The 25393-nt window shown below is 34.0% G+C and overlaps 4 protein-coding genes across 4 annotated transcripts; 2 read left to right on the forward strand and 2 right to left on the reverse strand.

Moving 5' to 3' along the window:
* Window positions 1-217: 217 nt before the first annotated feature.
* Window positions 218-2368, reverse strand: LOC125808770 (transcription factor FAMA). Its single transcript, XM_049488432.1, has 3 exons — window positions 1979-2368; window positions 927-1322; window positions 218-427 (listed from the first exon to the last, which is right to left on the reverse strand). The coding sequence occupies exons 1-3, from the start codon at window positions 2366-2368 to the stop codon at window positions 338-340; spliced, it is 876 nt and encodes a 291-aa protein (XP_049344389.1). The 3' UTR covers window positions 218-337.
* Window positions 2369-3605: 1237 nt separating this feature from the next.
* Window positions 3606-13055, reverse strand: LOC125808727 (26S proteasome non-ATPase regulatory subunit 1 homolog A-like). Its single transcript, XM_049488383.1, has 13 exons — window positions 12773-13055; window positions 9841-9904; window positions 9615-9720; window positions 9032-9143; window positions 8752-8920; window positions 7558-8033; window positions 7329-7464; window positions 6983-7231; window positions 6674-6894; window positions 5309-5567; window positions 4990-5222; window positions 4391-4904; window positions 3606-4195 (listed from the first exon to the last, which is right to left on the reverse strand). The coding sequence occupies exons 1-13, from the start codon at window positions 12922-12924 to the stop codon at window positions 3875-3877; spliced, it is 3012 nt and encodes a 1003-aa protein (XP_049344340.1). The 5' UTR covers window positions 12925-13055; the 3' UTR covers window positions 3606-3874.
* Window positions 13056-15372: 2317 nt separating this feature from the next.
* LOC125808775 (60S ribosomal protein L13a-4-like) lies at window positions 15373-17992 on the forward strand. Its single transcript, XM_049488438.1, has 4 exons — window positions 15373-15731; window positions 17268-17384; window positions 17468-17555; window positions 17736-17992. The coding sequence occupies exons 1-4, from the start codon at window positions 15460-15462 to the stop codon at window positions 17877-17879; spliced, it is 621 nt and encodes a 206-aa protein (XP_049344395.1). The 5' UTR covers window positions 15373-15459; the 3' UTR covers window positions 17880-17992.
* Window positions 17993-19694: 1702 nt separating this feature from the next.
* On the forward strand, window positions 19695-23291 carry LOC125808791 (probable pectinesterase 55). Its single transcript, XM_049488454.1, has 5 exons — window positions 19695-19927; window positions 21018-21177; window positions 21263-21475; window positions 22355-22602; window positions 23081-23291. The coding sequence occupies exons 1-5, from the start codon at window positions 19695-19697 to the stop codon at window positions 23250-23252; spliced, it is 1026 nt and encodes a 341-aa protein (XP_049344411.1). The 3' UTR covers window positions 23253-23291.
* Window positions 23292-25393: the final 2102 nt, after the last annotated feature.

A 25393-nucleotide genomic window follows, 5' to 3' on the forward strand; every position in this document is an offset into this window, starting at 1 on the left:
CGAATTAAAGGAAGTTCATTACTGAAAGAAATAATATCTCATTTTATTTGAGAAATCAAAATTTTGTTAAGAACACGTGCTTTGTATATGAAATATGAAATAGAAATAGAGAGAACATATATATGGTGACAATTGCCATCAAAATATGATTTAATCAATCACAAGGAGTTCATAACTCCATAACATGAATTAATTATGCAGAAATTTGAATTTGATTTATGTAAGGAGTATTTACTAAGATTTCAACTCCAAAATTAAACAAGATTTAATTACTATATGATATAAGTATACAAAATACTAGTAATAAATTAGGCAGCTGGCCTCCACTAGTTTTACTTCATATGGCACTATTTGCATGAAAAAAACTGAATATTTGCTGGACCAAATTTGCTATATTATCAGCTGAAAACCTTGTTTCACCACAAATCTGCACAAATAAATACAAAAAAAAAAAAGATGAAATAATCCCATCAAGAATTTAAGTTATATACATTAACAAGAAAATCTTACACTATCGATATAATTTAACTGATTATAACAGATTACTATATCGTCTAGCACAAAAGAGTTACCTATTGATTGTTATTGCACGTCAGCTTGGTCTATAAACAGTTAAAACAACTGAATGATGGTCAATTATATCGCGTATATATAAAATTATACTACATATAAAGGTAAAAAAAATTGAAATACACATACCAAAAAATCACTTCGTTACTAAACTTTTAAGCAAGGACGTACGGAGCTAGGTAGGACCACAAGGGTAAGAGGGTTCATCTGAATCCACTTCAACAGAAACTTACAGTGTAGTAGATGTTGAATCTACTTTGACGAAAATTCTAACTGCATCACTACTTTTAAGTAAATAAAAATGCATCCTATATGTATCTTAGATAAGATAGTCACATAGTTCAACGGAAACGTACCTTAACATTGAAAGTATACAAAACAGTATGTTCAATTGTTGTAACATTTGTATGAATAATGTTAAGTTGCAAATCTTGTAATGCAGAAATAGTGTTAATGAGTTGTCCTGGCCTTCTTTTTGATAAAATCTTGATCATAGCATTATCAATACCAATAATCTTCACTTCAACATCAGCCAAAATTGACTTAATCTCAGCTATATCTTCTTGAATAATTCCAATTTCATTATTATTAGGAGCAAATACTAAATTAGATGGATTTTGAATTTCCATTAATGATGAATCTTGATGATCTCCATAGAGTTTTCTTCTTTTTTGTGATTCAAGACATTGTAAAAGTTGTTCCAATTCTCTTACAAATTCTATTGCTCCACCAACAATTGAAGCTTGATCACCCTACAAATTTTCCAAAAAGAATCAATGTCAAAAAAATTCATTTTAATCAATGTAATATAATTCTTTTTAATTTCGTTTCATTTTATATGACAATATATGCACTATTAAAAAAACATGAATTTCTAATAGACATTCAGTTGGAAATTCGAGTTTTTAGTAGTGTTGACTTATGACTGAGCACAAATTAGGTTCAATTAAGAAAGAAAGACAGACTTTTTACATAGGCGTTTTTAGTACTCTTTGAACTTTTGGTGTTAAACATAGGTGAAATGGAAAAATTAAACTTAAAAGAGTTTTCATGTATATAGAAAAAATGTCATTCTTTTTTAAACAGATTATAAAAACGAAAAAAATGTGATATAAATTTAGAAAATTTAATATAATACCGTTTATTCGTTTGTGAAATGGAAAAATTAAACTTACAAAGTTTTGATGAATATAGAAAAATGTTTCATTCTTATCAGATCAGACTGAAGAGATAAAAAATGTGATATAAATTTGGAGAATGGAATTTAATACCCTTTATACATATGTGAAATGGAAAATTAAACTTAAAAAGAGTTTTCATATATTGAAAAAGTCAGGTCATTCTTTTTAAAACAGACTATAAAGACAGAAAAAAATGTGATATAAATTTAGAGAATTGACATTAATACCCTTTGTACATATGAGCTTGGCATGAGTGACCTCAACACATGAAGATGTTCATTCATTTGCTTTCTTCTATTCCTCTCCACTTCAATATGTGTCATTCTTTGATTCTCAACTTCCTCACTACTCTTCATTCTTATTTTTGTTCTTTTTCTCTTCTTCTTGCTTTCATTTGCTTTGCTATTTTCACCAACAAATGTCACATTAATTTCCTCTTCTTTTTGTGACACCATCAAGGCCTTTTCTTCTTCATTATTAACCATTTGTGGATGTTGATAATTATGACAATTATAAGAATCATCATCAAGAGAGTAGTAATTATCATCATTTAGACTTGGAAAAATTGTAGGCAAAGAAGGCTGCAATAATATTTCATGTTCAAAATTAGACAACATAGTGAAAATAAGTATAGGATAAAAAACATAAACCAATATATATATAGATGTTTGTGTGTGGATATATATACCTGTTTTTTTTTCTTTTTTCTCCATATTTTTTTTAATACTAAAAATATTAATTACTAAATGGTACACAAATTAGTATCAATCCTTGGGTCCACCTCTAGAAACCTGACAAATTCAGCAACAAACTATCATGACAATATTGTGAGAAAATAAAATTTTGAAATTTCTTAAATGGAAAAAACAAAAACAAAAAATTAATAAGACAAACCATTAAAGATGTATATATGGTGTTGAAAGGTTTGATAAGATTATCTCAGAAATGATGGACCAGTGTGTCCTGCTAGATGTTGCCTTTGACTTTTTGGCTGCATTTTGCTTCCAATATATATATACACAAAAATAAAATAAGGTACTTGAATATGTAGAGTTTAATTTATATATATCGATCTTAAATTATTAAGATTTGAAAAAAGAGGAGAGGAGAGGAGCCAATGGATTAATTTACACTTCATGAATATTCACTTCACCGCCCTTTAACATATTATTTATTTGAATCACAAGTAGAGCTAACTTTACCACCTCTTTGCACGAGTTTTTAATAAATACTTAAACACCTTGTTATATGATTTTATTATGAATTAAAATGAGTGGATTTCTTTTTAAAATAATTTGAATTGAATATTTGAGATTGGTTTAATTATATATCATGCATGTGAGTACCTTTAAATTTGCAGCCTAGATGCCTTTATGTTTGACTAAAAAATCTCTTTAATTGGATGCTTATGTTACATGTGATACCGTTAAGATTTTTGAACTTTACATGCTCTGTTGGAGCTTTTTCATTGAATGATGAAATGAAAATTTTACAAACTTGTGACTCAACATCCAAGAACCATGAGCAAAAAGCTTTACCAAAAGTAATATCACAATGACTCGAACTTGAAATCTCTCGTTAATGTACTTATTACACCACTACGAGTATGATCCTGCGATGAGATAGGCTAGATATCCCAGCAACCAATTGCTAAGGCTGCATATCCATATTTGAAAGTCGAGCAAGAACATTATTATCAGAATGTTGCAATAGATAATTCTTAAAACAATTGAATCCAGAAAACAATTAGGGAACAGTGGCATCTCTTTTTTTTTTCTTCATTCTTTTGAAGATCCAAACAACATAAAATCTTAATTAAATTGTAATTAAAGATCTGAATGTAGGAAAGGAGAGTTGTGGCAGATTCAGAGAAAGATAACGAGCAATCGAAACTTCCAGTACCCATCTTCCTTAGTCGTTTAGCACACAAAATACGATGACAAGCACAAATTGGGTAATCAAAAGTCCAAGAAACAGCCCACGGGGATCTTTTCGATGCATCTCACGACTCAATTTGATCATGGAAAGTGCTATTAATCCATATGTTTTCACCTCTGCCCATTCAACAACACCTTCCAACATGGAATGAAAACCAATTGGTGATACTTTTAAATTACAATAAATCACGATGTGTACTCAAATGCAGGTGGGGGATGAGGCTCCTCATCAACAGCCATTGCTGATGCCGAGGCTTGTTGTCCAGTTGATCCACCACCAGTGCTGGATGCAGTTGAGGGTGCATCGGTGAGGGACAATACTTCAGGTTCATCAGGATGTAGATCCCTCAGAAGCACAAATCCGGAAGGTGATGATTTAACTGGTACGTATCTGCTATCTTCCAAAAATTTAATGAATTTCTCCTGAGCTGGAACTACTCTAGCAGGGTTGGTTAAGATCTCAAATGATGGCTCCGGTTCGTTTTTCTTCTCTGCAGGAGCATCCACCTGCCAATAAAGGAGATTACACTTGGTGAACAAACTCAATGCTAGTTTTATGCACTACACAATGAAGCAGACTATTATGCCAGATCACCCATCCACAGTTGTCCACAATGTCATAGAAAACAGATCGTCAGTCCAACAGTTTGCTAAATTAAGGCATCCATCGAACAAAACTACATGATAGAAATGTATACGAACCTGCATGGAATCCCCATCCTTATCAGTAGACTTGCCCTTCCCCAAATTTGTTGCACCAGAAGATGACTCTTCAGCTGCCTTCTCGACATTGGCTTTCTCAGCCTCTTTCTTGCTAGCCCTTGCCTTGGCCCTAGCGGATGTTGATAGAACAGCTGTGGGAAGTTTGACAGCAGAAGTAGTTGTGGTTACAGTGATGGGCTTAGGATACTCAAACAGTGAGGGCTTGGCATGTGATACAAAATCAAACTTTGGCACTTTTAGGTCAGAGTTCAGACCAATTAAGGCTGTTGGTGAGAATGCTAAGCTAACAAAATATATAAGAGGGTACCAATACCAAAACTGACTAAAAACAGCCAGTCCAACGACTGCTGTAATTTTGTCATGCTTTGTCTTCGAAAGTAATTTTATGGTCACATTTCTACCACCAGCATCAAGAATTCCAGAAGCCAAAATAGCACCCATTTTACTCATGGTATCTTCATGCTTATCTAGGACAATTTTCTCCAGTTGTCGCCTGTACAGAAGAAAGGCTTAGCATGCTAGCAAGCTCAGAGAAAAGATAGAAAAAAAGATGTGGTATGCATTTTCAGATGATATACCTAAAGGCACCAACACGGGAATCACTGGCTTCACTTATCTGGACCATCACCATGGCCATTGCTATGAGAGCACCTTGGCGTACAAAATCAACTACATCTGACGTCAAAGGTTCCAACAATGAGATGGCCTCACTCAGACCAGTACCTGCACAAGAAATTCCAACTGCCATAGCCGCACCATATCGCACATGTGGATTGTAAGACTTAGATAACAATGACACAATACGAGGCATCTGCAAATTCATTCAAAAGAAACAATATTAGCATATCAGCACAAAGAGGACATCACCGCAGCGGATATGAACAGAAAAGTACCAACCTGCTCAGGCTCAGAATACATAACAAATCCAAGTGCCAATACAGCAGTCCGGCGGACATCATCACTAACATCTGATACAGCAAAATGAAGCAACTGACGGATAGCCTTATTATTCGCAGTTCCTCTGTAAGCCAATGCCAAAGCATACATGCCACCATAACGCAATATAGGGTCTTGATCCCTAGTCATCTGCTCGATCAATGTATCTGCTTCTTCTTCCCTTCCATAGACTGTAAGGGCTATACCTAGTGCTAAACCCCTGCATGTAGCATCAGAAAGAATGTTCAACTCCAGTACTCTACTGACTCTTCTACTGTAATAATCTTTTTTCAAGAAAATTGTGTTCAGGCCTCATACATAGTGGAGTGGAGAAATGGTCATCCTTAATTTACACCACAATGTAAATCTCATCATTGTTCCAAAGGCTAATTACATATCCATATCCTCTCTGGTTTGATATATTAACTTTTTGCTAATGAACTTTGTGAAAGCAAAATCTAGGGGGTAAACGGAACAGAATATTCCAGTACACAACTAGTTTTTTCACATTGAAACTTGAAAATTGAAATTATGGTTTTTCATGTTTGTGGAATTTATAGGCACAACATTCAAAAGTCGTACTTGGTGACTGAAACAGGTGATAGCATCTAAATTTGTAATTGTACTATATATGATCAAAAGGCAATATCTGCCAAATTTTTAGAATTGACAATGACCAAAGAAATCAACCTATCATGTCTCCTTTCAAACCAGAAATTCAAACACCGCTAATTGGCAATGGACATTCCTGGCATTCTTTCGAAACAGAAATTTAGACGATGCCAGCATATCTTTTACATCACCAGCCACATAGTCTGCAGCATTTCCCACTGCAGCGCATTTGCTTTGCAATGGACATTTTCTTTCAATTCAGACATTCCCTGTTTTTTACTTTTTTACATAAATGCGACATTCATAATAAAATGGATGCTACATTGGTTTAAGTGGAAAAATCAGACACAGGGATATGAAACACTGGGTTCTAAAACAAGGAAACTATCTCAGGCAAATTATTTTCTTATATTTGTTATCGACAGGATTTGTTGCAAAGAAAGTAAGGAGGCTAGTGTAACAGAGACAGACTCGAGGAAGATTTCTGAAGATAGCCATTAAATCTTTACTTTGATGTTCAGTCTATCAAATGTATAGAACAACCAATTGTTTCCTTATATCAATTAATGAGATTTAATCACAATACTCTTCAAAATACAAAAGCTAAACCTTTAAAAAAGAACTTCTCAAGTTCACATATATAACAGATAACAATAGGATCAGAGCTAGAACAGGAAATTATAGTTCACCATCTGGCATTTATCTGTCAATTACCTAATTATCTTCTCATGTTGCGTCTCATGAGCATAAGCAAGCATCTCACTTGCCTTCTCACTTGCAGTTCCAACCATCAATAAACCCATACCAATACCAGCAGCCTCTCCCGCAACAGCACTGTCAGTATATAGGACGTTTTTAATGTCATCATAAATGTCTTCATCAGCGGTTCCTAGAGCTGCCAACCCAAGTCCTAAGCAGGCACCATGCTGAATAACCTGTACCAACAAAAGTTGCAAATGTGAAACCAATTACTGGAAAGAACGAGGTGGCAATGAGAATGATACAGTTCACTAATACAAGTACCTCAACATTTGTACTACGTAGACTCTCACGAAGAAACTGCTTGATACCCTCCCCGTGATTTGCATGAATTAAACCAAGAGCATACAAGGCACCACCTTCTGAATAAGGACTACCACCTCCACCACCTCCACCTTGTGGCAAGTAAGGGGCCATAAGTGATCTCCCCTGCTGTAAATGGCCACTGTGAATAACACCTAGTCCAGCTGTTGCACTGAATTTAGCCCAATTTGTTGCACGGCTTAGCCAGTCCTGACATTGGGAAAACAAGATTTCCATTGGAAACTATGTTAGGCTGTAGATTTCTCCAAATGAGAAAGTACGCTGGTAAAAGGAAAAATATAATCACCAGGTTCTCCCTGAGGAATGTATCCACAGTTGTTCCAGCATGCATGATTGCATTCGCATATATAGTTGCACTGTGACAGACACTATTTCTCATCTCAACAGACTGCTTTATTGTTTTAAGAATAAGGAGATCTGACCTGTACGCAAAGATTAACAAAACTATGAATACACATGTTTCCATTAATCAATTGAACAAATAGGTAATAAAAATTAAAATACATTTGTCTTACTTGTTATGGCTGTATAAGAATTGCAAGGTCAACTGTATTGAGGTCTCCCCTGATAGAATTCCTTTCAATTTTCCCAACCTTTCAGCATATATAACTTCTTTTGAATCTGCAGCTGTTAATGTTCCACCTAAAGGTCTACTTTCCTCTAACAACGGAACATCCTCTGAAGCTTCTTCATCTTCAGTCGCTGCTCGATCAGAATCCGCAGGTAACGACTGTACCGTGTCTGAAGGTTGTAGATTTGGGCTGGAAAGCCGGTCTCTTACCCTCAAGAGAAAAGCTTGGTGCTCATTCTCTACAAGGTCAAAAGCTATTTGAAATGCCAATAGAGCATCATCTTTATTTTCTGATCTTAGTAGCTTTTCCAATATGCTTGCCACATCCTCTGGTTTATCCAAAAACATAAGCCACTGGCACATGCTCAAATAGTTTGGAGATGGTGACTTCTCATACACTTCCACAAGAAGACGAAGCACCTGAAAGAGAAAGTAGGGGGGTTAAAATGAAATTTTTCTCTGAATCTGCTTAAAGAATATCTACAGAAGTAACAAATTTATTAATGTAACCACCCTACATCTATAGCGAAAGAAAAAAGCAAAGCAAAGCAAATAAAGATAATGTCAGAGGCGGATGTAGTTCATTAAAAAAAGGGTTCATCCGAGACCGGTAAATCTGGATCAGACCTTGTATAGACCATGCATGTGTTACAAATAAATTCACTAAATAAGTGCAAATAATAGATTCCAAACAGAAGTAAATCGACTGGGATGTGGTAGAATCCTGAACTTGAACCCATAATGTTCAAATCAACTCCTTTTTTTTTTCTTCCATTTCTATGCTTCCCCATTGTAGACGATATTAGGACGACGCTAGTGAGGAGGGACAGGAAGAAGGTAAGACTCAAAGGGGAATTTTGGTGGAATATGATCCTAGGGGAGCTCACAGTATACGCCTTACCTCAATGCAAAAATGTTATGACTTATGCTTACAGCATTAAGATTTTTTTTAAAATTAAAAGAAAAACAATATAATAAACACGCAGGGGCTAATATTTCTATGAGGAACCGAAACAGATCAATCAATGCAATAACTTAACCTAGCAAGAAGACCACATAAATTAACAGACTACACAGATAGAGGGGGAAAGGAGGAAACTTAAGATCAAGTATGTTACATAGGGCAGTAAGACTATACCTCACTACGATATTCTCTACGATTGACAAAGTTATGGGAGATATTACTGCAATATGCTAGAGTGGCATCAACATTATCACTCCTCACAATTGCTTCGGCAACCTTATCCAGCCTTCGGCATTCAATGGCCATGCCAATGGCTTGTTGATATTTGCCATCCTTTATACACCTAAGTAAGAAGAAGGGCAATTATAAACCAGAAGGACATCCCAGAATATAATGTGAGAATTACAGGTTCAGATTCTTATTCTTCTACAACAGAAGATAAAAATGTACTTACTTATCAAGCATTCTCTCCACAATAGCCTCCAGCCTGGGATCCACCTTTGTGGCTTCGTCACTCGACTCTGCTGCCTTGATCTTATAGCTTGCATACTCATCCAGGGCTTTAGCTGAAGCAAGGAAAGGAAACATATTGCAAGTCCAACAATATTGAGTCAACAATTGACACCAAAGGACATCTAAAAAGGTTGACAGGTTTATAGTACATAAAACTAAGTGAGCACAAATCTCTATTTGGAAGTTCAACCAACACTTATAACATGAACCAGTTAACTTATTTTACTTCTTACTCCCAAATAAAGAATGGATTCTCCAGTTTTACATGATTTCTCCCTAGTTCTCAGTGATATGACACAATAATTCACTTCTATGGACCCAACTATACAGAAAGAACTCAAAATATACAGGCTAGAAGTAAGAAGTGACGAGAATAATTGGCAAGAGCAGTTGCAAAAATATGGATATTGAGGAAGAAGTGTTGAAAGATGTAATTGTATCAAAAGCAACATATGAATCTTGAGAAAGAAATTATGTAAGATCCAAATTCATTTGAACAATATGACCACATATGAAATTCATACCAAGAACTGTATGAACATAGTCAGAATCCTCAGAAACGTCAAAAAGAGGACCAGCTCCAAGGGCGTAGGATAATGAGACATTATGTTCACCCAAATGATAGAAAACCTGACAAAAGAAACAGAAAATTAGCAAGGACTGCCAATATCAAAATTACTTCCAGCCATAATAAACTAACTATCTACTGCGTGAGATGGGAAGGAATTGGCAGGAAAATAAAGATGTAACCTTTGATGCAACTAATGCAGCAAGTTGTCTTTGGTCAAACTCTTCATCCTCGTACAAGCTTTCACTGCATTAGAAAGGTCTGTGAGATCCCAAAGCACATATCATGAATACTCAATTGATAGAAAATTAAGACTTAAGCTCAGGTTTCAGAATTGCATAATATATATATATATATATATATATGGTGCAGCACATGATGTCACCCAATATCACAACTGACACAATCAAGCAAACGCGATACACAGTCAAGAAAACTCGACAGTAAACAAGAATACCAGGTTTCTACGATGCACATTCTAACATAAAGTTAAAGCTCAGAGTTCTCAATAACATTGGTAGACTGATTAGATGATACTTATATAAATTAGTGGACAACTAAACAGGCCAACAAGGCGGAGTGTCTTCTATTCAACAGAACTATGTTCAGCAAACAATTTGGTGACTTAATTAAAAGTTCTAGTCTTTCCGGGCTTTCATCCAGTGGTAAGAGCGCAATAGTGATGTGTTTACTAGGCGCACGACATGCGTTCATACCCTGTCACAAACAATAGCCTAGTACATAAGTGGAGAAGGATAGAGAGGAATAGTGCGCCTGGGGACAGCTGGTCATAGAAAGTTTTTCAGTTAAAAAAATAAAAGCTTTATGGTCATAAGTAAAGCTCGTGATCATTTCTAGGTGCATCGGGCTGCAGAGATTGCTAGTTTTACTTTAAAACAATGTGATCCAGGCAACAGACCCGATGTTTTGTGTTGGGAGTTGGGGAATAACAAAGTGTTCTCTTTAAAGTCCTTTTATGAGAAGTTTCTTGTTAGGGCGGAGAATGTTTTCCCACATGCTTCGATTTGGATTCCTAGGGTGCCAAGGTGTGCTTTTTCACATGCTTAGCTACTATAGGGGTGATTATGACGAGGAGAATCTTGAGAAAAAGAAGGTGGTGTTTCCTATGTAAGAAGGTTGGTGAGGACATGGAGAGCATATTTTGTTACATTGCCAATTAGCCACGAGGTTATGGGGAGACATCTTAGGTGGTTTGGCATTTCTTGAGCAGTGCCAAAATCTGTGAAGGAGTTGGTATTCAGCTGGAGAGTGGAGCTAGGACAAGAAAGCACAGGACTTGGAATGTTATTCCTTTTGCCTTAATGTGGGTCATTTGGAAAGAGAGAAATAGGAGAGCTTTTGAAGGGGTGAAAATGAACTTAGTTCAATTGAGGAGTAGTATTCTACATTTTCTGACAAACAAATCAGCAATTTAATTCCTAGAATTCCTAATGCATCTTTTTTATACCAACAGTGTCATGACCAGTTTGCGCACACTTAGACTAATCTACCAGGCAAATTGTCCAGCACACTAGCATGGTAACTAGGATTCAAACTTTGAATCTCCATTCTTCAAGTTGTTACTCTAGTACCCCAAAAACACTAAGCCATCTCGTTGGGGCTTGGAAACGCTATTGCATTATTCCAACCACTACTCACATTCAAGTTTCATATGCCCGTCTCCATCATGTTCCCAGAAGTGCAACAGAAGGGAACATCTCCATAATTTTAAGGAGCCCATGCTTCAGTCAAATCATAGAGGAAAATGCTAGTAGTTTACAACAGGTACAAGTCTACATGAGCCACATCAGCTTAAGAGGTACCTTTGATTGGATTATTCTGATTGTTATTAATAATGGCTTCATACAGACTTGTTTTCTCTTTGCCTATTCTATGACGTTTTGACAAGCTTATGCGGCAATTAGCTCAACCTAATCCAGTTATACAAGGGACCTCACTTATAGTTGTCAAGTAGATTGTTCAAAATTTTTAAAGTGTAAAGAAAGATAATTCTACATCTACACTAGAATGACATCTTAAGAGACATAGCAGCACCATAACTACACCAATGTCAGTGTTACTCATCTCACAATGCCGACCAACAATGGGGTAAATTATGAACAGTCACATAAGCATGCTGATTTTCAGAACTCAATAAAGAAACAGAGAGAAAGTTGAAATCTCCCTTTAAAAACTAAAACAAACCATTTAAAGTCATTTATTTGGTACAGTAAGATCAACAATTACTCCAAAACATACAATCTCAAGCCAAGCTTGTGAAATTCAGGAAGTTCAACATATTTCGTCCCTAAATTGTGACTCATTCTCTCCAAAGTCGAGAAATTAATTAATAAGAACTACAAATAAAACCATAAGTACTCAAATACAGGCAATCTATCCCTGCAACCTACACTCTACCACTGTTCAGAGACAGTGGATAAAAACTATCATTGCTCAAAATTTCCAATTCACACCAGAATCCAAACATAGCAAGTCCACTAATCCTAATACTTAGAAATTCCTCCACGTTTCCCAGCTTTATGTTCTCCTCACAAAATTTCCCCTCAAATTTTCATCTTTAGGGCGAAAACCTTTTCTCTCTAAAATATCCAAATTACCATCCACTACCTACTTTCCTCAGAAACCCCACAAAGTTCAAATACTTCTAAAACTCAAAACCTGTCATACTAATGCAGTAAAAAACCAATTATGTACAAAGATGAACAAATACACAAGTACTTACCACAACAAAAACACTAATTCAAGCTGAAAAGTAACAAAATTTCTGCTCAACAGTCCCTTTTTAAGCAGACCATTAATCTACCCCCTCTTCAATCTTTCCCGTAAAGCCACAATATTTCATGAGCTCAATTCACCACCAAAAAAGACTGTTAATTTCCTCTACTACTCAAATATCAACTGTCCACACTTCAGATCACAAACAGAAAACAAAAGAATTCACCAAAATAGGAAAATAAACACAAAAGATAACGACTTTCCTCTATACACAGCTTAGAAGTTCCAATTCCACATAATCTCAATCAATCACATCAACTAACAAAAAAAGAAACTTCAATTCAAACTGAAAGTACAGAAATGAAGCAGAAGAATTACATGACAGGGACAGAGGTAGAGATCTCAGGCCAAAAGTAATCAACAAAGGTGTTGAGATTGGAGAGAGCGTGTAGCTTCAACTGCGGATGGCTCTCATTCAGCATCGCCAATAAACCACCCGCCGAACTCACCATCGTCGCCGCCGTGACCATTGCCGCCGTTAATTGTTCTATATAACTGGTGGAATTCGCGTTCGGATCTGTGAGAAGGGAGGAGATAGCTAGGGTTTTTACGATGGACAGAACAACCGGAGACCTGAGGAAGCAGGGGAGAGGAAATATAGAGATTTGAAAGGTGAGATTTCTTGTTAACGGGGAAATAAAAGGTTCTTTTGAATTAGCTCACTCTCCTAGCTTATTTTGGAGTCCTATTGTTGGGGGTGGGGGTGAATGAAATGGAGCCGAGCCTCGGGAATATTTTAAGATGAATTTTATAGAGTGATGATTAGTCCGATTCAAGTTGTCGTGTTTAAAAGATGCAAGTTGTGTAAATAAGGATGTTGAGGTCGATATATGGGTATGTCTTAAGAGATGAGACAAGATTAGGAATGAAAATATATGGGATCAAGTAGGAGTGGCTTATGTGATGGACAAGCAGGGGCGGACCCACGTGTAGAGTTTTTGGTGCTCAAGCACCCATTGACCCCAACGGGAACTTTATATATGTATATAGAAAATACTGAAAAATTTATATAAGGTTTATTTCAGCACCCATTAAACAGAGTGTTCCATGGGCGCTGTGGTTCTGAAGTCGAATTCTAGGAGCGCTGGTGCCCTTCATCGAGGGTTTGAGCCCCTGCGAATCTTTTTGTTGAAAAAAGGCCAACAGAAACCTCTTGACTTCTTTTTCAAATTTTTGCTTATATTTCTTTTTGTTTTTTCACTTTTCTATTTTTTGTATTTCATTTATTAATTAAATTATAAAAATATTAGTAGTAAACTTCTAGAAAGAATTTTTTTTTGGCTTGTTAAAAGAATTGAGCACCAACGAATCACGATCATCGAATCCTGGATCTGCCACTGTGGACAAGTTGAGGAAGGTGAGGTTGAGATAATTTGAGTATGTGAAGAAGAGATATGTGGATGTCCCAGCGAGAAGTTGCGAGAGATTTGACCCTTACCCGAAGGATATAGGACTTAGGACACAAACTAAGTGACCGAACTGGTGAATTTTTGTATAGGTGGAGTTTACCAACACATAGGTAGTTTAAGTTCTTGGGAGTATCTGACTTTCACTTAACTATTTTCTGAGTTTGTTTTCGGGTCTATCTTCAAAAGTAGAGATGTTTTAGCGGTTAATAAGAAACTCTTATAGATTCCAAAACCTGGTAAGGAAAAACGATTCTATTCCAATTACATGCATTAGTTGGATGAGAGTGATAATAGAAAGAAAGACGGGAGAAAGTTGCATATGGTGGGGATGAAGAAAGGTAAAAGTATGTGAAAAAGTATCGAAGGAGGTGATTAAATAGGACATGCTGCAATTGTAGCTCATCGAGAATATGACCTTAGATAAGAGGATGTGGAGGTCGTGGATAGGTAGACGATCAGTACATTGTTGAGTGTTGTCGTGCTTTTTAGTGGAAGTAGGTTTAGTGATAGTATGGAGTATCGTGTATGTCGTAGTATCAGTCTTATTCGTTTAGTTTCTTGTTTTTTGATATTTATTGTCATATGATGTTGTTAATATTTCTTTTATGTTTTGTATTACTTTTCTTACTAATTATCATGTTTTATTCATTGCCATATTTTGTCATTGGTAGTTATTTTGATTTCATGTACAATCAAGGATCTTCTGAAATAATCTATTTATCTCTAGGTAGATCAAATTTATGCGCACTCTACTCTCTCAAGACTTTGCACGCTCTATTCTCTCAAGATTCCACTTATGAGATTAGACGTAGACAAAATGAAAAGAGGAGACTGGTCTTTTGTCTCTCCCACGTACAAGTACGACAACACTAACACTTGATTATCTATTAATCTTCTAACATTGTCTTTAACTTACATTTTTTTTAATCTACAATCATGCCCTAAATAAGCTAAACTAACAAATGTAATTTTTACAAGCTAAACTAGTAAATGTAATTACCCTTATGTCATGGGTAACTAAGTTTCGCGATCAATTTACAATCTTAATCTGTGAGTCATCTTTTTGAGTCAAATTTTGATACGATATTTTATAAAGTACTATGAATATCAATAGGCTCATATATTCACATTATTACATCCTTGATAGATAAGAAGTCAAATTTTGACACGAATTTTATAATGTACGATGAATATCAATAGACTCGCATATTCACATAAAATACATCTTTGTGAAGACAATTTTCGTGAAAGTTCATGGCGCGTTTGCTCAACATTCGATGTAGGTTACATATTATAACCATGATCTAATTTTTTTTTCATAAAATATTAATTTATTAAAAATATTTTTTCCAAAATCATGATCTAAAAGGTCCATAAACTATAGGATAAGTGAAAAAAGGCATTTATTGGGCCAAAAAAGTTATAAACCGAAAAAACATGTACAGATCCACAGCCCATTTACATTCCTTTCTTCTTCTTCTTCATCATCATCATATAAATTGAACGGAAAAACGACTGCTGAAAAAACCCTAGCAGCAGCTCGATTCCTCAGAGCTCTAGAGAGAGAGAGAGAGAGAGAGTAGAGAGAGAGGAAAAATGGTGTCTGGTTCGGGAATCTCAGCAAAGAGGATAGTGGTGGACGCCCGCCACCATATGCTGGGAAGATTATCTTCGATCTTAGCCAAAGAATTGCTTAATGGACAGAGAGTAGTGGTTGTTAGGTGTGAGGAGATTTGCTTATCCGGTGGACTTGTTCGTCAGAAAATGAAGTACCTTAGGTTCCTTCGTAAGAGAATGAACACAAAACCTTCTCATGGTCCAATCCATTTTCGTGCTCCTTCGAAAATCCTCTGGCGTACCATTCGTGGGTATGCTTCTGTTTTTGAATATAATTGTATAGATATATATTTGAATATTGTTTATTTAGAGCAGAATTAAGAGGTAGATCTAGTATTTTGAGTTAATTGCTTTGTTGTTTATTTAATGTATATGGTAGTCTATGTTGGAGCATCCGACATGCACCCGTCGCCATTTTAAATGAGTATGAGTAACATAATGATAATTTGGTTTACATAATCCTTCTAATTGAGATAATTATGCTGTGGATTGTAATGGGAGATTCATTTTAGGATAAGATTAGGTGAGAATATGTTAGTAGTTTGATTGAAAGGGAGCCTTGGTGCAACGTTAAGTTGTTTCGAGCTGATGCTTGTGTTAGTTTAAGCTTCGTACATTACACTCATTTGGGGTGTGTCTCTTTGCCTTTTTCCTGTTCCAGTATGCACAGTGCTTCGTGTATCAAACTGTCTTTTTTATGTTAATTAAGTATGTGTGAGCTAGTTTTAAAAGTGCAGATACTCCTTGAGTTCATTATAAGATGTGCAGCTAGGTTCTAAATTTTTATTTTGCAATCGAATTATCTTGGAAGAACTTTGGATAAATAGCCAAGGCACATTCATCTTTTTACTTTAGAGCTTTGCCAACTTAGTCAACATCAAGCCAAGAATGGTCTCTGTAGTAGAAAAAAACTGAACTTGATCTTGTTTTCAGTACTTACATTCAGAAAGTGAAGAACTTTAATTTGTAGTGACAAAGCTGAAGTAGTTGACACATTACTCAGTTAGTAAACTTACAAAGTGAAGTGGAATTTTGTATTCATTTTGATGTATATTTGAAGTTATAAGTATTACAGTGGTGCAAAAAACTTTTGGCTAGTCTTTTGGGCTGTAACATCTATTTTTGACTAGAACAGATACAGAACAGTTGATGTTGTTGGAGTAAAATTTAGGGGTATCTGTGTAATGCTTGGGATCCTGTTGATAGTTTGTGCAGTACTGTATTTATCTGTAGGTAATAAATGTCTGCCTCAATGTTGATTTTGGTTTGTGTGTTAGTGGGTTCACTAATTTGTCAAGAAAGTTGTTTCTACTAGTATATATGACCTTTCCTTCTAGCATATATCAGCATGACTGTCCAAGTGATGCAACATTGTTTAATTTTATGTTGATGGCTATGGCGTTTCTCCCAAGTTTTATTTAGTTTAGTTAGAGTGTATGATGTACTATAGAAGTGTGAATTAAGATAAACTCTAGTTTTGAAAAACCATTTGCATTGGAAGGTAACTGCTTTGTATTGGAATGTTATCGAGTTGAAAAGAGAGTCGATTGTAGATGGTTTTTGATTAATTTGGGATTGAGGCATAGTTGATGTGTTTTATAGACTACAACTCAGTTTCTCAGTCTAAATATTTTGTTTTCCCTTTCCTTTAATGAATTTTTCAGTTGGGATTAGTACCTTTAGAACTACTGTATCGTGAACAATATATTTGATGATTAGGCCAGTATTGCAAGCTCCTTCTACTTCTACAATTGTGAATGATAGTGTCTGTCTTCATTTTATACTAGGATGATTCCCCACAAAACTAAGCGTGGAGCTGCTGCACTTGCCCGTTTGAAGGTTTATGAGGGTGTTCCACCCCCATATGACAAGATCAAGAGGATGGTCATTCCCGATGCACTTAAGTGAGTTGCACTGCAGCAGTCATAGCTTATTACTGTTTAGTGTTTCTTGTAGTACTGAGGTTTTTACCTTATTTTGTAACTAGGGTATTGAGGCTCCGTGCTGGACATAAATACTGTCTCTTGGGCAAGCTTTCATCAGAGGTCGGATGGAACCATTATGATACTATCAGGGTTAGTTTCTTCTCTTCTACCCTACATCGATTCTCTCAAAGTAGCAACTAGTGTTATTCCTCTTTTTTGCTTTGCCCTTGTTCATCTAAGCTACAGGCCCTGGCTAATTATGTGTTGAGCTTTCATTCTTGTAATTTGCATCGATGGTGACACTTCTCCATTGTTTATGATTTACCGCAGGATCTTGAGAACAAGAGAAAGGAGAGAGCTCAAGTAACATATGAGAGGAGAAAGCAGTTAGCAAAACTTAGGGTCAAGGCCGAGAAAGCTGCTGAGGAGAAACTTGGTCCTCAACTCGCGGTTATTGCTCCAATCAAGTACTGAAGTTGAAATATAGTTTGTTTTGAAGTACAATTTTGATGAAGATTGATGTTTTGACATTAGTTTGTTCCTTGTTAGGGGATACAGTTTGCATTTTTAGCAATATTTTCATCATTTGATCAGACTCTTCCCTGTTTTTTCGTGTATTTTTTTGCTAGAACATATGGAAAGTTTTTCTTAAATGAATCTTAACAATGAAACAACATATATAATTGGTAAATACTTATGCACAATGGATATTTATGTCGAACCATAAACTGAAAAATCATATTTATATGGTAGCTTATTCATGATTTGAAGTTTTATTTGTTGAATTTGAATCTCTACTATAACTAGTTTCAAAGCATGATTGAAAAGAGACAGTCAACACTAATTTATTTTACATTCTTTTTAATAATTTAGCCCAATTTTACATCATTTTACCCTAATTACCTATTTGGATAAATAATTTTTTATTTGATCTTGCAATTATTGGGCCTCAAAGGAAGCTTTCACAAGTATCAATAGTGGTTATTAGTTAATCATCAATTAATGCACTAACCCACGCCTTCGTTTTTTGCTTAAAACCATTAATTGCATTTAATAATATTAATTAATTCAATAGTGAAATCAACCAACAATAAACTGCCATTATTTTTTTCGATGCAAGATTTGTCCATTTTGACTAGAAAGCACTATGTAATTATCAGGTGTAATTATATAATTTGATAATTATACCGTATATTAATTATCATGACCTGTTTGTTTGTTAGAATGTAATTGCAATGTAATTTTCTTTGTCGTGTTTGATTGGACAAATATAATTACAAATTTAACAAAAAAATTAGACTAATACATAGATATGTTTTATTGTGTGACAAATATATATATATATATATATATACTAAATTAATTGTGAGGTATTTTAATTAAAATTTGATATAATAATAAATAATAAACAAAAAATTTAAAACATTGGAAGATTGCATTTGCAAATTTTGGGAAGGAGACAAGGAGAGGGAGGTATGTGGGTGATAAAATGGAAAGTTTAATCGATATGGATTGTGTTAGAATGATTGAGATATTGTCATTTTTAATTACAAATCTAAGATTTAAGTCTTTGGGAATCAGAAAAATCTAGTCTAAAGTAATGCCCCCGAGACCTGTGATGCGTGAATTCAAATTTTGGTCAAGCATGTTTTAATGTGCGAACTTAAAGTCTAACCAAGGTATTCTCAAGTCAAACAAACAAGTCAAACTGTATAATCATATTCAATTACACTCAAATTCAATTATCATGTGACTTCCAAACACACTTTTAATAATTTAAAAAACACTCTTAAAATATTTCTTCAAAAAATTACAAAATCTTTTTGAAAAATACTTGAACAAACACTTAATTATTTTTTTTGAAATACATATTTCAGGAAAAATTATATCACATCTATACAGATTACAAAATTATACCTTTTATTTTTATTTACGACTAATTACCACAAATAAAACATAATATTATGAAAGAGAGAGAAGAGTAATAAATTATTTTAACTTTATACCAAAATAATTAGTTGGGATAGTTAATTAAATTTGTAATTATTATTACTACCCCACTACTATCTACTAATTACTTATTAACTAGCAACTCTTGACTTTTCATTTGTCTGAAAAAAACATAAAAACCATTTCTCATGAATTTTAATGTGACTTTTCTTTTACCCCATTTTTCAATTTGACTTTTCATTTCATAACTTTTTTTTTTCTTCAAACTATATATATATATATATCCTAAGGTTCCTTCTTGATTTTCTTACAAAAAAATATATTTTCAAGTTTCAAGAAATGGCACTACATTTTTTTAAAAGTGTAGTGTTTTTGTTTTTGTTCTATGGTTTAGCAAGTGGAAGAGTTTTACTATGGCCATCAATTGGAATAAGTATTTTTGGATTTATTCCAACAATTTATGTTGATCAATCTGGTTTTGCTCAATTTCAGAAAATTCAAGCTGCTATTGATTCAATTCCTTCTAATAATTCTCATTGGGTTTGTATCTTCATCAGACCTGGCTTGTACAAGTAACTTCTCTATGCTCTACACTCTTCTTTTCCTATTTTATTTACGTGTGAATTCAGAATTCAGAGTCGATATCTATTCTTTTTGGTATATGTGCTATAGTTCTCTTCCTATTTTATTTATGTGTGAATTCAGAATTTAGAGTCACTATATGTTTTATTTAGTATATGTGCTATAGTTCTCTTGCACACATATAAATTGAGCTAGACATAATAAATTCTGTTGATCATTTTTTATTTTGATCGAGGGATTTGTATGATGTGCTTGGTGGAAAATGATTTATTCATGTATGTTGTAAACAAAATGAGTCTAGAGGCAAATTCAAGATTGAGAGTCATTGGATTCTGTTCTTTTTTGGTATACGTGTTAGAACTCTTACACTCAAGATTGAGCTAGATATAATTAATTCTGTCAAAAGCGTTTTTTTCGAGGGATTTGTATGAATTACGCTTGGTGGAAATCATTTTTTATAGAAAGTAATCATGAGAACTTCCATAAAAATACACGTGTCTCTAATAGCGTGAACTCGTATGGTAAATATCGAGTATATAAACAGTAATTTCAACTCAAATCTATTCTAGCTTCTAGGGATACAATTGACATAGTTTAATTCAATTGGGAAGATGATAGTAGAGTAGTTGATACATATATTACTTCTACTATTACTTTACCGAACTATACATGCGATTTTCACATCATATCTCTAATAACAGTTCAAATCTAGCGAAGAATCCAAGATTTAGAATCATTGGATTCCGTTTGATCTTTTTGTATATATATGCTAGTTATGTTCTCTTACACACACATAATTTGAGCTAAACTTCTATCCAACGTTTTTTTGTCAAGTAATAGATATGAAATGTGCTGTCAAAAATCCCAGCTTTTCAATGGATTTACGGGGATCCCCATGCCCATGGAAAAAAAAACGTGTCTCTTATAGCATAAACTTATCGAGTCTAATTTAAATATCCATCTTCAATCTATATATATACGTCATACATATATATATTTTTTCAAAATTCTTGTTTCAATATTTGGTATTAATTAAAGACTAATTTTTTTTTTTTTTTTTTTTTGCATTTAATCATGAAGGGAACAGGTGACAATTCCACTTGATAAACCTTTTATTTATTTAAAAGGTTCAGATGTGAAAAATACTATTGTGATATGGGATGGTCATGACTCACTTGTTACAAGCCCAACTTTTTCCTCTTTTGCTGAAAATATTGTTGTGGAAAAGTTAAATTTTACAGTAAGAAACCTTAAATCCTAATATTAAGTTTTTTTTTCTTTCAAAAATATAGTTTCTAATATTTTTTTTAATAAATTTTTTGTAGAATTCTTACAATTATCCACCTATGAATAAAAAAAATCCAATGAAACCAGCATTAGCAACATTGGTTTCTGGGGATAGAACATCATTTTATGATTGTGCTTTTTCTGGTTTACAAGATACTTTATTGGATGATAATGGCAAACATTATTTCAAGCAATGTACAATTGAAGGAGCCATGGATTTCATTTTTGGTAGTGGTCAATCAATTTATGAGGTAATCTTTTTTATTGTTATGTTACGTTACGATATCTGGTTGGTACGTCTTTTGAATGTTTAATAGTTTTAATGAGTATTTAGTGGTAAATACTTGTACACACATGGTATTTATATCAAATTAAGAAATTTAATTTAATTGTAGCAACTAAAACAGAAGGGGTAAACAACTTCTTAATTATTTTTTTAAGATGATAAATATTTTGAGATATATTCAATTTTTTTTAAAAAATAATTGATGCTTTAGCTAATCCCTAATTAATGTAATTTTTTTCTTTAGATATGTATGAACACATTAAGATTTTTGTCTTCTTTATTAATGGAGTTGAGGACAATTTTATAGTCAAATGATTTATAAATACAAATTAAAAAAGTAGGAAAGACAAAGTTTACTAGTTAATTATAGTCTTTACCTTTCATTGGACAATTAATGAATTAAAATCCATACATAGGCCTTGGATACCTTTAGTTATTCAGTAAGGTAATGTGAGGTTAAGAACTATGTTGATTTTTTGTTTCACTTGGTGTTTGATATCTGTGTTAGGCGTAATTAAATTTTATTTCGTGCCAATAAATCCTACATTGAGGATAAAAAACCTTCCTCTATTACTATGACTACACATAATGTTCTTGTAAATTATGGTCAATACTGAGTATATAATCGGTAATTTTAAAACATAGTTTCATTCATTTGGGATGATAGTAGAGAAGTCGATAGATAAGTTACCTTTACTATTACTTTATATGAAATTTTCACATTATATATCTAATTTGTTTAAACGACATGTATCTATAGGATTGAATACATAACCCCGTACATGAATTTTCATATCACACGTCTGATCTGATTATTCAAATGACATGTATATTGTTTTAATAGGATTGTACAATATTGGTGAATGCTGGATCAATATCACAAAATTATGGAGGATTTATAACAGCACAAGGAAGATCACATCCAAATGATGCAAGTGCATTTGTGTTCAAAAATTGTAAAGTTATTGGGACAGGCAAGGCATTCTTAGGAAGGGCATGGAGGGCTTATGCTAGAGTTCTATTTTATAAAACCTCCCTCTCCAACATCATTGATCCTATAGGTTGGGATGCTTGGAGTTACAAAGGCCATGAGTAAGTCCCTCCCCCCCCCCCCCCCCCCCCCAACATATATATATATATATTTGGAATATTCGTGGTGTTGGCATCAACTTGCAAGCACCACGAGGAAATTTTGAGGGGTATCAACTACTTCTCATCAACACAGGTACCTGGTAAATCTGTCTAAAGACTTGGACAGATATAAAGAAAATCACCTAGTGTTTGTGTCAGCTAGAAAATAAATTTGAGATTTATATATATATATATATATATATATTTTGGAATATTCGTGGTGTCTGCATCAACTTGCAAGCACCACGACTAAATTTTGAGGGGTATCGACTACCTCCACCAGCACATGTACTTGGTAAATTTGTCTAACAAGGCTTGAACAGCTATGAAGAAATCACCTAGTGTTTGTGACAACTAGATTCCCTCGACCGAATTTTTGTATTTTAAGATTTTTTTTTAAAACTCTTTTTAAAACTTTTTTTTTTTTGGTTTGTTTTAGGAAGCAATTGTCTTTCTCAGAAGCAGAGTGTGATGGATCAGGAGCAGACACATCAAAGAGAGTTAAATGGGAGAAAAAGCTAAGCACAGATATGGTGGAGTCATTGACAGATTTGTCCTTCATTAATACTGATAATTGGATTAATGATCAACCTATTATCTTATTAAATTAGAGAATTAACACTGCATAAAAAATGATCTTTAGCGGCTATTAATTAACGACAATAGCTTGATTGCCGCTAAATAAGTTGTTTTTTTGGGGCAATTATTAGTGATAAACACTCTTTGTAAAAGTTCCTAAAGCCTATAGCGACATTGAATCTAATGACAATTAGCTAATGCCGGTAAAGGCTTTAGCACTCTTTGTTAATGTGCAAGTATGTGTTTCTCTTTCTTGTTCTTTAGTTTTTCTTTCTTTGTATGAATCTTTTACTCCACAGGCTTGTGTGTGCTTATAAATCCCAATTCAATGTTAATAATTGTTGTCTTAGGTATTTACTTAGGGGTCGTTTAGTAGGGAGTATTAGGAGAAACAGTCCATGTATTATGTATTGTGTTATTTAGTACTCCCTCCATTTCATATTAATTGAATTGTTGAGTCATTTTTCATTTTCCAAATTAACTTAATTGTTCAATTTTCAAGACTACTTTTATAATGTTTTCCAATTTTACCCTTCATTAGTTAGTATTGGAATTAGTTATTAACTAATGTTTAGTTATTTTAATCATAATTTTGATAATAATTAATAAGGATAAAAATGGAAAGTTAAGCCTAATTTATGTCTTAATCTTCTTTTCTTAAAGGGTGTGAAACACCTCAACAATTCAAGTAATGTGAAATGGAGGGAGTACTATGTCTCTGTGACTGAGAAATATGACTTGGATTATCCCATGAATGGCGCCCGTGAATTTCCATGACATTAAGGTATCAAACATCTACATTGAAAGCCTAGTTTGCCCCCTTTCACAAAACGTGAAAATGAAGCACACAACAAGAATGAAGGTTTCAAGCTATATATGCCAGGTGGACGAAGATTTTATGACCATTTAAAGCTCTTAAAGTTAAAATCATGGCTTCGCCTTTTGATTGTGATTCGTTACAAAAGGTTGAACAAGATTCCGCTGAACTTCATGCATCTTCCCTTTGCTACACACACACACACACATGCACACAATGTTAATGCAACTTCCCTCTTTGTTAGAAAATTAATGAATTCATTCAACTCACATCAGCTCACCAAGAGAGCCGGTTTATATGTGAGGTGGAAGATTTTATGGCCAAACGCGCCTAGAAGCATTTGTAGACAAACATTTGGTCTAGTCAATGTCTAGATGTGTTTCGCTAACTATTGAGCGATAGTTCAGGTATGAAATTCAAAAGATTGGGATAGTTTAGATGTAATTTTTGAATATTAATAATTGGTGTAAATAACCCGATTTAGCGGCAATTATGTCCTACATGAGACTCTGAGTTGAAAAGCGCCATAAAATGCGCTAGTTTGTTTGTGTTGCTGCACAGATTCATGTTGCTTTGATTCAAAATCTTTATTTTCACCGTTCACTGTCTCTAACTCAGAAATTTGTTAATCTTTATTAACAATAAATATTTGTACGTTGTGAATTGAATTTTCAATAACTGCACGAAGCGCGGCAAAGTTCCCTAATTTATAAAATATTTAGTAGCAAAGGCATTAAATGATATCGGAACTAGAATCAGGGAAGTAATCAATGAATTCACGGAAATTTACATAAGAACCCGTTTTAAGAAATTGACACAACATAATCATATTTTTTTCAACTAAAATAGCCGCATGTGTATGTAATGTATTAATATATATAAATAATTAAGTATAACCATGCATATATGACATGTAACTATGTATCGGAGATATACATCCATATACAATGACACTGTTATATAATATTAATACATTGTAGCAATTCATCTTCGTCACGAGCTGGATTTTTTTTTTCCAATTCCAACCAATTCAAGTCTCCTATATACCGTCATAGATTTTACATATGAGCTCCTCTCGATGCTTTGATTACATATTATCCACTCGAAACAATTCACCTTTGCTGCCGGTCGAATTTCAAATTTGAGCTTCAAAGCTCTTTAATGGCGGATTTTAATAGACATCCAACTCAAATCTCTTCTAAACAATCCTAAAATTTTCACATTAGCTCCTCTCGATGTTGTGATTATATATTATCCACTCGAAAACGTTTCACGTTTGCGGCATATTGAATTTTAAATTTGAGCTTCAAAGCTCTTTAATGACGGATTGTAACGGACATCCAACTCAAATCTTGT

Source organism: Solanum verrucosum, unplaced genomic scaffold, assembly GCF_900185275.1.
Source record: "Solanum verrucosum unplaced genomic scaffold, falcon-dt-bn FXZP01000218.1, whole genome shotgun sequence".
Taxonomy (NCBI): Eukaryota; Viridiplantae; Streptophyta; class Magnoliopsida; order Solanales; family Solanaceae; genus Solanum; species Solanum verrucosum.

Excerpts from the sequence above, each read along its gene's own strand:
- LOC125808770 (XM_049488432.1), bottom strand. The coding sequence starts at position 2,368 with ATGTTGTCTAATTTTGAACATGAAATATTATTGCAGCCTTCTTTGCCT. Across the intron at positions 1,323-1,978 it reads CAAGCTCATATGTACAAAGG|GGTGATCAAGCTTCAATTGT; the intron begins GTATTAATGTCA and ends GAAAATTTGTAG. Across the intron at positions 428-926 it reads TGTATACTTTCAATGTTAAG|ATTTGTGGTGAAACAAGGTT; the intron begins GTACGTTTCCGT and ends TTATTTGTGCAG.
- LOC125808727 (XM_049488383.1), bottom strand. The coding sequence starts at position 12,924 with ATGGTCACGGCGGCGACGATGGTGAGTTCGGCGGGTGGTTTATTGGCG. Across the intron at positions 9,144-9,614 it reads CTATGTTCATACAGTTCTTG|CTAAAGCCCTGGATGAGTAT; the intron begins GTATGAATTTCA and ends TCCTTGCTTCAG. Across the intron at positions 4,196-4,390 it reads AGGATGGGGATTCCATGCAG|GTGGATGCTCCTGCAGAGAA; the intron begins GTTCGTATACAT and ends CTTTATTGGCAG.
- LOC125808775 (XM_049488438.1), top strand. The coding sequence starts at position 15,460 with ATGGTGTCTGGTTCGGGAATCTCAGCAAAGAGGATAGTGGTGGACGCC. Across the intron at positions 17,385-17,467 it reads GTCATTCCCGATGCACTTAA|GGTATTGAGGCTCCGTGCTG; the intron begins GTGAGTTGCACT and ends TTTTGTAACTAG. Across the intron at positions 17,556-17,735 it reads ACCATTATGATACTATCAGG|GATCTTGAGAACAAGAGAAA; the intron begins GTTAGTTTCTTC and ends GATTTACCGCAG.
- LOC125808791 (XM_049488454.1), top strand. The coding sequence starts at position 19,695 with ATGGCACTACATTTTTTTAAAAGTGTAGTGTTTTTGTTTTTGTTCTAT. Across the intron at positions 19,928-21,017 it reads ATCAGACCTGGCTTGTACAA|GGAACAGGTGACAATTCCAC; the intron begins GTAACTTCTCTA and ends TTAATCATGAAG. Across the intron at positions 22,603-23,080 it reads TGGAGTTACAAAGGCCATGA|GAAGCAATTGTCTTTCTCAG; the intron begins GTAAGTCCCTCC and ends GGTTTGTTTTAG.